The sequence below is a fragment of the Eriocheir sinensis genome, unplaced genomic scaffold (assembly GCF_024679095.1).
Source record: "Eriocheir sinensis breed Jianghai 21 unplaced genomic scaffold, ASM2467909v1 Scaffold471, whole genome shotgun sequence".
Lineage (NCBI taxonomy): Eukaryota > Metazoa > Arthropoda > Malacostraca > Decapoda > Varunidae > Eriocheir > Eriocheir sinensis.
This window is the reverse complement of record NW_026111800.1, coordinates 35325-50302: the sequence shown is the minus strand read 5'-3', so window position 1 is coordinate 50302 and position 14978 is coordinate 35325. Positions and strand designations below refer to the sequence as shown.

Here is a 14978-nt window from a genome sequence, read left to right as displayed (position 1 = left end):
CTCCTCCTCCTCCTCCTCCTCCTCCTCCTCCTCCTCCTCCTCCTCCTCCATCCCATCATTTTCCTCAATGCCACCAAAGTAAAGAATTTAATCATTTTTATTTAATCGTAAAAACCGTAAATCGAATCTCTGACATTTGTACGTCTGTAATTGTATTGTGACATTAAGCTTACTTTCTTAAGAATTTGTTACAACGCAATATCGAGAGAGAGAGAGAGAGAGAGAGAGAGAGAGAGAGAGAGAGAGAGAGAGAGAGAGAGAGAGAGAGAGAGAGAGAGAGAGAGAGAGAGAGAGAGAGAGAGAGAGAGAGAGAGAGAGACTTTCTTTTCCTTATCTTTACAATGGCAAGCGATATTTTCTCATCCCGAACTTGAATCAGATTGCGTCACTATTCCCAGCACAGGCAATAGAAAACACAGGTAACAGATGCTGCAAAAAACTTCCTGCATCAGAGACGCTTTGTTTTTTTTTTTTTTTTTGTTTTTTTGACCCGGCTCACTGGATGTATTGGATGTGATTCGATTGGTAGGCACGTAAAAGAAAATTGGTAGGTGAGTAGGGCAGTAGTTACCCAAGCAGTTCTTAAAGGCTACAATAGTTCCAAGTCTTTATATTTATTCTCACCTGCTAATATTGCAAAACCGGGTTATGTATCTCCTTCCGACTGTTGTCATGTATCATATCCACGCCCAGCTGCTTTGTCCTGTATCCTACCCATCCCCGGCTCCTGTGTCCTTATCTCCGACCCATCCCCCGCTGCTGTGTCCTGTATCCCCAAGGTCATATAGCCTCCTTGTGTATCCTACCCACGTCCCGCTGCTGTATCTCCTTATCACGCCAAGCTGTGTCTTCCTCATCGACCCGCGGCTGATGTACACTCGCATCAAAACAACTTTTCATTCATTAAAAGAAGTTCGCGTAATAGTCGTAATGGCGTCTGAGTAATTATACGAGAGTGGACTAAAGAGTTCCACGTGTCGGTGTGTTCTCGCAGGCCAGAGACAGACGCCAGATATCTGCGGCGTGGGAGGTCAACCGCGCCACGCCACGCAACCAACACAACACCACGCAACCAACACAACACCACGCAAGCAACACCACGCCTCGCCACGCTCAGAAAACAACCTTCAGCTTCACATTGTGTCAGATATTCCAGAAGTGTCCATTATGTGACAATGAGACTGTTACATCACCAAGTGTCGCGGGATCAGGCCGAGGTTAAGCGAACGTTGGCTCTGGTTATTTTACTGCGTGACCTAAGCCATCACACCTGCGCTTATACGAGTAGTTTGCAAGAACGCAGCATTTTGTTACCACTCACTAGACCACCTCGGCCCCCAGAGTCAATTCTTTCAGCCCAGTAGATGCTATGAATATAATGTGGGTGAATCAGAGTAGATTATATATAGTTTTGTTTGGTTGGTTTGTTGTTTTTAATTGAGTTTATAGCGACGGTAAGCTTTCATGATGGGGCCTATTGGTCGACCACAGCCCATTATTAGCGCAAGCAAGCATTTTATAGTGGCACCATTGTAAGTGCCTCCGCGGTGCAGTGGCTAGAGTCCCTGACTACGAATCTGCGGGCCTGGGTTCGAATCCTTTCGGGATGGTCGATAAATGGGTACCTGGAGAAACCTGGGGAAGGCAAAGTGTGGTAACCCGGATGTTACACGGGCCCTGTGTCGGATTAAATGGGTTCTCTCCCACCACAAGCTCAAAAGGACAACTGAACAGAGATGAGCACCACCGCCATGCGCAGCTATATCGTATGCTCCCAACTTTACCCTACCTTGCCATTTTAGCTTGGCTCATGCTGCCCCCAGGAGTTCCTTTTGATCCTCTTGAGATAGTTTCGCTAGTGCCCGGGTTGTTAGAATAGGTTGTGTGCAGGACGGCATGTGTGTTGTCTTTGGCCACTCGACGATGACTGAAATTTGTCACCTTGTAACGGTAGTGTTGAGCCCGGGTCTCCAGGACAGCGCCCCAACACCCTGACCACTCAGCCAGCGCCTCCCTCCCCACACGTCAGAGCTTTCTAATTAAACTGTTTTGTTAGCGGGCGCCTTGTGGTGCCATTCAGAGGCAAAAGAAGTGAGTGGTAGTTTTTGCGAGCTGGCTCGTGAGCTTCATACGGCTTACGTTTTTTTCAGGCCGCACATGAGCGGCTTACGGCCTCTGCCTAGCAAAAATGCAATACAAACTACCGAGTGAACCATTAAAAATATAATTATGATGATTATATATAAAGTGGATTTTCATGGGAGCTTGAATGGAAACATTAAACAGAAACATCATAAATAAGGTGAAGGAGGAAAGGTCGAGCCACTTGTCATCAGACCTATTGGCATACATCCTACCACACTCATAAAGATGTAAATTGTCCTTCAGAACAATTATAACGCAAACAGTTTAATCTCTACACTTTGTCTAGACGGTCTAATAGTACACCGAACAGCCACAGTCACCCGGTCCTCGCCTGTCTCGTCAAGTGGCGTCATTATTCCGAGTGAATAGCTTTGAATACTTCGCTAACAGTTATTTGACGCAGGAGGGAAAGGTAAGTGGTCGACTCGAGGACACAACTTAGAATTATAGCGATGTGGAATGAGGACGCGGCGCACCGAAGACATTATGTTGAATGACTACCTCAGCGCGAACCGGTGAAAGGCAACCAAGTTTGTGCTTTCGAGGCTGCAGCGTGTGTGTGTATGTGTGTGTGTGTGTGTGTGTGTGTGTGTGTGTGTGTGTGTGTGTGTGTGTGTGTGTTGTGTTGTGTGTTGTGTGTGTGTGTGTGTGTGTGTGTGTGTGTGTGTGTGTGTGTGTGTGTGTGTGTGTGTATGAGCGCGCGAGCAAATTGAGCCAATCATCGAAGTCACCTTGGAGTGCCACATTTGCATTTCATAGACACTCGGAGACATGCTAATGACCGATTCTGAACGTTTGCAGTAAGTAATAATCGGTATTACAGGCATAGATCAGAGTTTGCTCGTGGTGGCGCTGTGAAAAGTCCGTCGCCCACTTTTGCTCTTGCTATGGTTTATGTGAATGTTTTATTTATTTATTTATTTTGTGTGTGTGTGTTCGTGTAAATTGAAAATCACTCTTGGACGGGTTTTAATACTTGTTTCTCCTCCACGTTCCCCTCCTTTACGTAAATTTCGATTTATCATTTTGTGTACCATTGTTTGCCACATAAGCCTTCATTTCTAACCGCTACCACTTCTATGCGGACCAGGCGCCGTAGTTGGCAGTAGAAGTGATCAGAAATTTGGTCATCAGGAGGGTCATCGTAGTAAATTACTGTATTCATCTGGCATTAAGAGACACGAGATCTTGACGTCCTGCACAATTATGAAACTCAAGTATGTTGTCAATCACACGGGTGCCAACCCATTAAAAGTCAGAAAACCAAAAACAGGCAGCAATGAGCAATATGACAGCCGTAACTGCTCTGCTAGATCACGCTTGAAGGATTAACATGACCAGAAAGACTGATGAGCCTTCACCATGCTTGGAACATCCTACTGTTTTGAACACCAATTAGAATAATTAGAGAGATTTACGATCAATAAAAATAAACAATAGCACCTTGCACGCATCAACCGTACGACGCATGCCCATATAGCCAGAATAACTTAAAGACATGGGCAAAGGCAAGGTGCTGGCCACTGTTATCCCGCCAGCAGCCATGAAGGGTGTCCGTGTCTTGGTGCTGGTGGCGCTTTGGATTTGCCTCGCCGCCGCCCGCGTCCAGATGTGGTACTCTGTCCAGGTCTCACGGACCACACTCGAGGCTGAAACTCCTCGCGTCATGCCGTCTTCAAGCAGACTAGTATGTGCCATTAGGGCCACTCACGACCCTAGCACTAACCTCCTGTGTCCCGAAGATGCATGTGCTCTCTACAGCCTACGGGTCGGGGCGACACACGATGACACCGCCAAGGAACCCACTGATTCCTGCTGGACTAAGCTCTGTGAGTGTGTATGCCTGACCTGTTGTCGGTAAGGTCTCCTTCAGCTGACCAGCTAAAGAGTTTTGATACCCATATGTAAAAGCTCATAGGCTCCCCCCTCCCCCACTCAGATTGGTTTGTCAGTTTTATTAAGTGCCGGCTACTCGTCCCCCCAAGTTGTGTCCGTCAAAGGTTCGAGCCCATAATCGGGTGGGATGGCCGCAGCTGCTGCACTGCCAAGTTCCCAATGCCCATAATCGTAGTGGCAGGGAAAGGAATGTAGTATTATGATAAGAATGGACATAATCTCCTCCTATTTTACAACTTGTTTTAAATAGGTTCATTGATTCCTGGTTTATCCCTAAGCCTTTTGTTTTACCGATATTTGATAACATTTCTAAACCCTCGTGTGATTCACATGTACCTCCTGTCCCTTCCCTCTTGTCTGTAAGCATTCAATGTCGTTATGGTGATGTTGACCTAATATGAGTTTTTAGTGAGTATTACTGGATAGTTTAAAAATATAACCCGCTGAACGAAGTCACACTGGATGGTGGTGGTTATGTCTTACTTATTGCGATAGATCTAGAGGGAGACTTTCTGCTGCATATCATTCCCAATTTTTTTCTTATTTTAAAGAATACTTAACCTTTCGAAACGTTATCATTAGACCATAAGAAAAGGGATTTGTTAACATCAATTATCGTTTTCGTCTGTAAGCCTGTGCTAATCATCTCATCGATCATCCATGTTATCTGCCTGCCTTTATAAACTTTGTAAGGAATATCCTTCTTTGAGACCATACAGAGTTTTCTCCTCTCATAAAGCGTGTGCGATGGACGGGAAAGGTTACGGTGAGGAAGAAATTCATCGTGCTGAAACCGGCGACCAGTGGGTGTGCCAGGAAGGTCAGTTCGTGCCTTTCCTTGAGACAACCACTACTTCTACCACCACCTCGGCATCCAGCACTACTTCTACTACCACCTCGACATTCAGCACTACCCCGGCACCCACTACCACCACAGCCTCGCACATGACATTCTGTGAACTGGTAAAGGGAGGCTATATATACCTGGAGACCTCCGAGATGACGTGGGACGATGCGCGTGCCAGTTGTAGGGAGAGAGATGGTGACCTTCTGGTGACCAAGGACTTCGATGACCTGGAAGAGTACATGGAGAACTTTGATATAACAGGTGAGACAATGCGGATTTTTGATCAACCCAAAGATAGGTGAATGACTAAGTAATGTGGAAACAGTTAACACGTGCATGGATGTTGTTCGCATGTCAAGTAGCGTGGTGTAAATACTTCATCATGGTGTTTATGTAAATTGTTTGCAGATTCGTATTTGCTTTCAAGCTCTGGTCTGACGTTTTCAGTTAATCTTGAAATTCCCCGAGGGAAACTGATTACAGAGATGATAACAGTCATGTGAAGGCTTAAATCAGTCCAGTGTTGTTCTAAATAAGGTACGCAGCATTGTTCAAAAGGGTACGTGAAATTGTAGCTAATGATAAAATTGAAAATATTTTTTCACACTTCCATGTCAACTACCTGATGTTTTTTAATATAATTCTTTTTTTTTTTTTTTTTTTTTAGTTGGGTGGCCCTTGATATAGTAAATCTTCGATTTTATTGGCCATAAGGATACTTAGCAATACAATAAGTTGAAAAGGGGCACAGTACGAAGAAAAAGGTTTGAAGTATTTTAAGGGTGGTTGACTGACCGAAGGTTCAAAGAGCAGTAACAGTAGTAGTATTCCAGTGGACGATTGATAGACGTGTGGGTACATGAGAAACGGGTTCTTATCCATCATATATCCAGACATGAGTGCCGATGGAACAAGCAACTCCCTTTTCCAGACGTGTGGATAGGCGGCCGCGGCTTGCAGTGGCTGGACGGCACCAATGTCACCAGCCACGAGTGGGCCGAGAGCGAACCCAATGATGACGAGGACGCCTGCATCAAAGTGAAGCATTACGACTCCCATGTTTATTTATATGACAAAAAATGCTGCTCCACCTATGAGTCCCTCTGCCACTTAGGGGCACACTATCCTTAAGCTGGCGTCACACTTGACCGCTTTCGCTCATGGCTTGCCAGGCGACGAGTAATGCCGACCAGATGATCAACCTCACGAGCAAAGGCTGGCAGTTTTCTCCCCTTTTGGACAGAGAGCATCTCGTAAAGTCCTATGTAAACAAGAAAAATAACTGCCCTCCCAAAAGTCTCCCCTTCAATGATATAATTATCTATCATGTACAATTCCTTAATTTTACATCGGTTAATCGGAAGAGTGAGGGAATACCCAGTGTTGCTTTCCCGACGCTACTCCCTCGTCAGTCCCTCACGACCACACACTATTAGGCTTACATGTTTCTTTAAACCTTTTTTTTTTCTGACAAGAAATAACTGCAAAAACGCTATTGCAAAGGCTATCGTTCAGTTCTTGTTAAATGTCTAAAACTGCTTCATCAGCTGCACAATTTGTGATAGTTTGTAGCTTAAATAAGAGGCGGTAGATGCCATTTCTATCTTGGTTTGTCATTTTTCTAGATTAGCGCAGGTGATGGTGCTTGATGTTTACAAAACCATTGGGTTCTTGAGCAAAGATGAGGCTCGCTCGCTCGCCGCTCGGCAAGCCACAAGCGAAAACCATTCAGTGTGACGCCAACGATACTGTGGCCAGCGATACTGAGTCTAAAGGTAAAGTTGGGGGCATACGCTGTAGCAGCGTGTGGCCTCGGTGTTCATCTCCGTAACATTGGCCCTTGAGCTTGTGGTGGGAGGGAGCCCATTACCCCGGGACACAGGGCCAGTGTGACATCCGGGTTGCCACAGCTTACATTCCCCAGGTTTCCCCAGGTACCCATTTATCGACCAGCCCGAGAGGGAGGATGACTGGGTGAGCTGCAAGCCGACTGCCCGGGTCGGAATTCGAACCCGGGCCCGCGGAGTAGAAGCCAGGCACGCTGACCACTAGACCATGGAGGCGTATCTGGACCACGGAGGCGTATAAGTCTAGGAGTCTAGGACAGTGTTATATAAGGTTAATATGTGCAAGTGTTGGACAAGCAAGTGAACGAAGGAATCCTGTTTCCCTGACCCGCTGTACTTCACAAAACATATATTGTTTGTAACTCAATTCAAATCATAAACTTAGCAAAACACTTGGTTGAAAGGTTTTTTTATCATATCACGCCTTAAATCATGCAATACTGTTCGAGCTCGTGTTCATGTTTTTTCTTTTTTCAATACCCTGCCAAGTTAGTTATAGCTCATCATCCTTTTTTTTTCTTCTTGTTAATCCATCAAAATAAAACTGCATCGCACGGGCTTGACAGGGACGGAACTAAACATTCAAAATTCATAGATTCCTTCCGGAGCCCTACTGACAGACCATGTAATATACAAGCAGGCAGACAGAGAGACAGGGAGATTTAAATAGATATACCAAGGCGTCGAAACGTTTGAGAGTACGGGTCCTGCTGTGGCGTCCGAATCTGCCGCCACGTGCGTTTGTTGTTGACAGTGATCAGCTGAGCGGTGGCGGCTGTGGGTGGATGGTCGTGCCGTGGTTCCAGGATGTTTTGGGCAGCACGTGGAAGGTAGGCGCAATGACAGGCACATGCAAAGCCCACACAGGTTCCTAGATGGGCTATGGGTGCCTGTGTGGGCTTTGGGTTCCCTCACACACCGGCAAAGAGGGCAACTAGACCTACTCCCAAACCCAGCCAGCAGACTTTGGTCCGTATTAACGTCCATATTCTTAAACAGACTTAGGTCCATATTCTCCTCTCTGGTTCCCAACACGATTTCTCAAGGCCACAGAGAAGATTAACCGCGTTTTCATTAGTGTTATTTTCCCGTTCAAGGTGCAGGTCGGGGAAAATTATTACTAGGGTCACTAAACAATCCATCGTCCATATTCTTATAAACGTCTCGGGCTCCTAGTACGACTATCTATTTCCCTTGGTCACAGAGAAAATTAACCGGGTTTTCTTCAGTGTGTTTTTTCCCGTTCAAGGTGCAGAAGTCGGGTAAGACTATCACTTCTTTACCTACTCTTTTTGATAGGGGCAGTGATTAGCAGTCTTTTTTTCTATATATTTTTGCCCTTGAGCTGCTCCCTTTACTGTAAAAAAAAAGAATAGGATCACAAAACAGGCCATAAAAATCCAAGCAACTTGTATGAGAGGCTTTACAAATAGGTGTACTGAGGTGTCGATAAGTTTAAAAATTAAAAACCTTTACGTACTCACCCACTATGGTTCTTTTGCTTTATTCCACAAGGATCTACTGACTTCCCTACAACAGACTGGAAATGTCTATAAACCTGCCTTATTAGGTAATGGTAAGGTCCTGCAATCCTATGGTTGGACTTAGTTTAGTCTAGTATAGTTTTCCATGGAATGCAAGAATATACCACGTAAAATAAGCAAAATAAGATGTAAACTTATGGGAAAATCAAAACACAGTTGATCGAAAGGAAAGGAAAAACCTGTGTAATGACCAAGCAGCGGCAGAGAAGGCCCCAAAACCCTCTGGGCCGAGGGGACATCTATTACTCATTGGTAAAGTGGTGGCCTTCACACATCCCTGTTCACAAGTTTGCATTCTCCTTAGTGAAGGCTGTAGCTGTTGCAACCATAAAGTTATTTCAACCACTCATGTTTTTCTCCTAACCAGATTAATTTTTCATGCACTAGCTTTACCATATTTATCTAATATTGAGGCATTTGCTCCATGTCTCTCCCTCTTAACCAGTTAAATCACCAATAGTACCTAAGGCTGCCATAGCTCAGTTTGGAGGAAAGTTCATGGTAAGAAAAAGAAATTCCCTTCAATGTTTTTTTACATATACTAATTTTTTTTTTTTTTTTTTTTTTTTTTTTTTACCAGGAATATAATCATGCTGTAAAATAAGGTACTATTCTTTATTTATTGAAGGAAGTAACTTCACCAGGTACTGATAAATGATGGAACATCAGCCTCCTCTTTTCAAAGAAAAATCTGCTAAGAAAAAGAAACTATCATGTACAGCATCTGTCCCAAGAGAGGAAGAGGAACAAAATGTGGAACCTAAACTACCATCCAGTCCAGGTCCCACCCTCAACCCAGTACTTTCAAAGGCACAGATCTCTGACTTGAAATGGAAAAAAATCAAGAAAGAGAATCTTGACCTGGACTATGTTGTGCTGCTTCCCAGGCTAACAGCCACTGCTTTGCTGCAAGCACTGGAGGAGCAAGTGGAATACTTTACTGGAGACCTGGCCAGAGTGAGAGTCTTTGGCAAGTGGCATAACCTACCCAGGAAACAGGTATGACATACACTTCAGCCTAGTGTGTAATTCACCTGAATACATGGTTACATTTGAATTAAGTGCATCCATACGTGGTGGTCAAATTCAACAACTCTACAGATAGACAGAAATGGAAAGGTGAAAAGTAGAGTATTAATCTAATCCTATAAAAAAAAGGAATATATGATGAAGGAGAATTGGAGGTCCATTAATTTTTTTATCTAAGAATGAGTTCCAGCAAGCACCCAGGCACCAATGCTACATTTGGTGGCATGTTTAGTACAAAGCTTTCACCACTTCTCAATTATTAGTAGTATAGGAGTATATGTATTACTTTCAGTGACAAATAATCTTTGCATGCCATTAGTGATGCACAAATTACAGAATTTTTTTTTTTCCAGGCAACTTATGGTGATCCTGGGCTGACCTACACATACAGCGGCATCCAGACCCCGGCCCGTCCCTGGCCCCAGCCATTGCGTCGCATCCGTGATCTGCTCACAGAAGTCACTGGATACGATTACAACTTTGTGCTTATCAACAGGTTGCTAGCTGTGGCTGGAAAGATTGTTCAGTATTTTAGTCATGATTTAGTGGTAGCCTTGGAGCAGTAGGTTTGAAATTATATGAACTCCATCCTCCTGGACTCTAACTGATTACTATAAATTGTGTAGGGCTGAGTAAGATGCTAAAATTAGCCATCTCCGGTCAATAATATCACAAGAGACTTAACACGTTATCAGTATCACTGGTCAAGAAATTACTCATTAGACATTTTATTCTCCATAAACAGAATGCAAAGTGTAAGATTTAAATCATTGTATCTTTCCTCCTCTCAAATAGTCATTTTCATCTTCATTATAATGGCTAGCGTTGGGAGTGGAAATTATTAAAAAAAAAAGAGAATATCCAAATCAAATCAGTATCACAAGATTACCGATTCCATATATGTATATGGGTTGTCTTTTAGTTTAGTTCATCTAAATCAGAGGTTCTCAAACTGGGTGCCGCGGCACCCTGGGGTGCCATGTACAGTGCCACGGGGTGCCACAAGATCATCATGAATTTTGATCATTCTTTTTTTTTCTTTTTTTTATGTAAGTCTGCATTTATAACTCTTAAATTAATCTTATTCGACTGATGAGTTTCGTTTGGGCATGTACTCTACCGTATGTTAATTTTGGTTTGAGTATGGATAATATTTTTAATTCATTAATTAAAGTAACTTAAACAGGTACAATTGTGTATAAGAAGTTAATTCATGTGAAGAGGGGGAGGGGGAAAAAGGGGTGCCACAAGAGGGTTTATATAAGTTGAGGGTGCCATCACTGAAAAAAGATTGAGAACCTCTGATCTAAATCATAAATGTTCACCACTAATGTGCCTTTTCCAGATATAAAGATGGCAGTGACAAAATGGGGGAACACAAAGATGATGAAAAGGAATTGGATCCTAAAGTTCCCATCGCCTCTCTTAGTCTTGGGCAACAAAGGGACTTCTACTTTCGTCACCAAGACTCAAGACCACCCAAAAAAATAAACATTGAAAAAGGCAAGAATGTTTAGCATACTGCAGACTCTTATTTTGTTTAGTATGATGTTGATTATCTGATGAGAGTTTCAAAGAGATGCTCAATATATTGGCAAACAACCAACTGCAAATTTACTGAATACATGCATGTATATGATATCATCCTGCATGCCTGACTTTATGAAGACATGAATAACTAGGAAAATTTAAGATCCTGCTTATTTACTGTATCAATGTAAATGTGCCAAGTAGCTATATACATAACATCCTCATAGTGTAAAGGAGGAGTTACAGTAGACATCCTACAGCATTTGAGTTCTCTTTTTCAGTACAAATGCAGCTTCAGCATGGAAGTCTTCTGCTCATGAATCCTCCCACCAACCAATACTGGTACCACGCTCTGCCCCCACGCAAGGCTTCACCAGGAGTCAGAATCAATCTCACCTTCAGAAAGGTTGTGGCCAAACACTCCCCCAAAAAATAACAATTTAAGCAGGTAAGTAAATTTGTCAGATATTGTCTAAAGTTAGATATATTTATGTGTGTGAGGTGTAGTGCATTTAAAGATATAACTCCTGTATAGTTATTAACCCTTTGAGTCCAGGTGCCGTCAATAGATCTAACACAGTATCCTGGTCAAACAGTCGTGTGCTGTCAATAGACACAGCAACAGTTTTCTTACATTGTGCACAACAAACACGACCCTGAGGGACTCTCTTGTAACTAGATCACCACCCAGCCTTCTTCTTCATCACTCGTTGCATTGTCTCTTACCCACGTGTCTCCTGTCAGTAAGTGCCACAGACATTTCTATCTAAAACATATTGGATGCATGACTCAACACATAGAACCCTTGGTAGGCTATCACAGAACACTGGGCTCTGTGGAACACTGCCAGAGAACCATTTCATCATGTTACACTTTCTAATATAATCAGGATATAAGACCAAAATCTGTGTATCTGCCGAGACATAAATCAAGAATAGTAAAAAACATCTTAATTGAATTATTATAGTCATTGGCCAGTGTCTTGCACCAAGAGCCTTGAGTGTTCCTTCCAGTGTCCTCTTCCTATTCCCTCAACTTTTAGGCAGCACCACACTAAGTAAAATCTGGTGAGTAATGCATTCAGCTCTCACAACAGCTATTCCTAAAAGCCACAATGGAGATTAGTTGGGTTCTCATGAGTGTTTTCATGCTCATCATGCAGTAGCCTTGCCAAACTATCACAAGGTTCATAAAACTACCCATGGACACACCTATAACCTCTACCAACTGGCTGTAACCAACTTTTAACATAAAGGGCAACTCCTTCACCCTTACAGCCATTTAGAGTCTAAAGCCATCTGTATGAAATTCCTAAGTTACAAAAAGTGTTTACCATGTCAATAAATGTTTAAGTTATAGTAATAACTTTGAAATTTTCTATTGCAATATATCTTAATTCATTTTTTGTATATGGCTCAGAGCACTGACACTTAGAAGTAATGATTATTTTTTGCTTTATATAGTTACAGTAGGGGTCTTACTCATGGTTTTATTTTCTTTCAATAAGGTGACTTTATGACATCCATTTACAAGATAAAGGATGGGAGATGCATCCTGAAGCCATTTCTTGTTTGTAAGTAACACACTGCTTCAAATTAAACTTTTTATGCTAGCAAAGAATGTATTAAAAAAAACTTCTGTGAACAGTCTGCCTTGGTAGAGGAAAGGGTCCAGAAGCCCATAAGTTTGAAGCAGTGTTCCCAGCAAATAGTCTTTAAGGCAGTTAATAAGTCTAAAGGCCTCATTGTAAAACAAGTAGGCAGCTATCTTTGACAATACTCCAGACACAATAATATTTGGCAATCTAGTAATGTAATGCTTGATAATCAAATGGTACTTATCCAGCAGGTCCTCAAAGCATATCTTGCAGAGAGAGAGAGAGCAACTATTGTGACCATTATTATATTGTAGTCTGTAATAAATGCCATATTTTGTTTCCAGTGTTTACTTATCATCTGCTGACTAATCACTGTTGTACCATCATGGCCATCCCTAGACTCTACAGAAGACAGGTGGCATGCCCATCGATGAAAAACTTATAGTACTTTCGTTAGGATTAATTAGAAAGTTTATATATGTACATATGTCATATGGGCTACTGTGCCAGGGAACAAATAGCTTCACTGAACCCATGTTAGGATTCCCCTGCTGTATAATGAATGAGTCATTAAGGCTTACTCCATATGTGGAACAACATTTTGTACTTCAGATGTGAGTTTAGGGAATTTTGGTATTTATTCCCCTTTAATGAAAATGTTTTTCTAAAGGATCAGGCTGCCAAGAACCAATACACTTCTAATTCTTCCTTTGCTGATGCAGGCATGGGCGACAAATTTTTCCCAATTTTGTACATGATATTATAGCCCTTCTTAGTTAGGGTATTGCTCTGATAGAATCTTATATTTTCCAATTTAATGCTTCATAGACTTTGATCTCCGTGTTAAATGCAAATTTCGCATATATAAAGCACTATCCTTTGTACTGGTAGGCCTACTATATATCTCCCACAGGCTACTTAACAGCATTTATTATAAATCATTGGGATTTATCTGCATTTCTAAAGCCATTAAGTTCTATTTTAAGTCGTTCTATCAGTTTCCCAAAGAGGCAACATTTCTCTTCCTGGAAAGATCAAAATCATTGGAGGCGTATTCTCAGGTGTGTAGGCAGAGGAATCAGGGAAGTAAGATGTGTTGACGTTTTGCAGGTATATTCGTACTGCAAGAAGCATATGAGAGAGAAGGGAAATATTTGATGCAGTCATGCGAGGAAGGAAGCTGTTGTGGAGTAGGTCTTAGGTGATGAAACCCCATGCTTGGCCTGGGTGGGAGCTAAGGCCCCGGCCACCAAAAAGGCTATCTCGTTGAAGGTGTCAAGAGTTCCTGGCCTGTTTACCCTGACTGACATGTCTTAGGCGCGGTCATCATCAGTTACGAGTTATTTTTTCCACTACCAATCCTTCCTTCTATTTAGCTAATGTTGGAGTTAATGGCCACCAGTCCCCTTGATTTATTCAGTCTAAGGTGTTATTTTATTGCCTATTTAACATTATGTAAAAAAATAAGTCAAATCTATATCTGTATCTCAGCTTTGTGTTATTGACGCCGTGGTAGGTTTATAATGGTATGGGCCGTGGTAGATTTATAATGGCATGGGCCGTATGTAGGTTTATAATTGCATGGGCCGTGGTAGGTCTATAATGGTATGGGCCGTGGTAGGTTTATAATGGTATGGGCCGTGGTAGGTCTATATAAACGGTATGGGCAGTGCGTAGGTCTATGAGGGTATAGGCCGTGATAGGCTTATAATGGCATGGGCCGTGGTCGGTTTATAATTGTATGGGCCGTGGTAGGTTTATAATGGTATGGGCCGTGGTCGGTTTATAATGGTATGGGCCGTGGTAGGTTTATAATGGCATGGGCCGTGGTAGGTCTATAAGGGTATAGGCCGTGATAGGCTTATAATAGCATGGGCCGTGGTAGGTTTATAATGGTATGGGCCGTGGTAGGTTTATAATGGTATAGGCCGTGGTAAGTCTATAATGGTATGGGCCGTAGTAAGTTTACACTCAGGGTCCCTCAAGTGTAAACAAACATGGCCTCCAAAACACAGCACTGGGTCCGGATATTTGAGGTCAACGAGGCCAGGCGCCACTCCAAGGGCTACACCGTCTACCAGGTCAAGTCCACCGTAAGTACCTCCCCGGCCGTGGCTTTTAAGCACCCTTTGGCCCATAGTAAAGTCGTGACGCGCGTGGTAATGGAGGCAGTATGCGGACCAGGAAGTGGGCGGCGACCTTCCAGCTTCCTTCTCGGGGTCAGCTGTCGCTCCCTAAACTAGGTCACCCACCATTCAGGGCCGTGAAGGGAAGCGTGTGGCGTTATCTGTCGTAGTAGCACACTCACTGATTTGTCATTGTGTTCAAGTGTTCGCACCACCCTTGTTTACGATAACAGCTGATTGTGTGTTGCTCTCTGCCCGGTTATCAGCCCAATCAGTCTCTCTCCCAAGTCACACCTGACGCACACTGGTGGGTGACACTCTTTATCTGATATATTATAAAAGGGTCATAACCCCATAGCAGTAACCGTTGTTGTTGCAAATTACTAGTCTGAGATTTGACTAACTCCATGCAACGCC

The 14978-nt window shown here is 43.0% G+C and overlaps 3 protein-coding genes across 5 annotated transcripts in view; all 3 read left to right on the top strand.

Moving 5' to 3' along the window:
• Positions 1-1173, top strand: part of LOC126992477 (acidic leucine-rich nuclear phosphoprotein 32 family member B-like) — a 78237-nt gene extending 77064 nt beyond the window's left edge. The window contains exon 2 of the mRNA XM_050851227.1: positions 995-1173. Coding sequence (XP_050707184.1) covers positions 995-1173 — 179 coding nt within the window. The remainder of the gene's footprint in view (positions 1-994) is intronic.
• A 3544-nt stretch (positions 1174-4717) lies between these two features.
• On the top strand, positions 4718-6254 carry LOC126992474 (C-type lectin lectoxin-Phi2-like). The gene is made up of 2 exons (XM_050851223.1): positions 4718-5149; positions 5820-6254. The coding sequence occupies exons 1-2, from the start codon at positions 4789-4791 to the stop codon at positions 6017-6019; spliced, it is 561 nt and encodes a 186-aa protein (XP_050707180.1). The 5' UTR covers positions 4718-4788; the 3' UTR covers positions 6020-6254.
• Positions 6255-7449: 1195 nt separating this feature from the next.
• LOC126992476 (DNA oxidative demethylase ALKBH2-like) lies at positions 7450-12774 on the top strand. 3 transcript variants are annotated; one of them, XM_050851224.1, is made up of 6 exons: positions 7450-7565; positions 8924-9278; positions 9662-9804; positions 10654-10811; positions 11120-11286; positions 12346-12774. In XM_050851224.1, exons 2-5 carry the CDS (start codon positions 8934-8936, stop codon positions 11272-11274), a joined length of 801 nt encoding a protein of 266 aa, XP_050707181.1. In that variant the 5' UTR covers positions 7450-7565; positions 8924-8933; the 3' UTR covers positions 11275-11286; positions 12346-12774. The 3 variants fall into 3 exon arrangements, with proteins under 3 accessions (XP_050707181.1, XP_050707182.1, XP_050707183.1); XM_050851225.1 differs by lacking the exon at positions 7450-7565 and adding an exon at positions 7683-7704; XM_050851226.1 differs by lacking the exon at positions 7450-7565 and having other exon boundaries at positions 8900-9278.
• The last annotated feature ends 2204 nt before the right edge of the window (positions 12775-14978 follow it).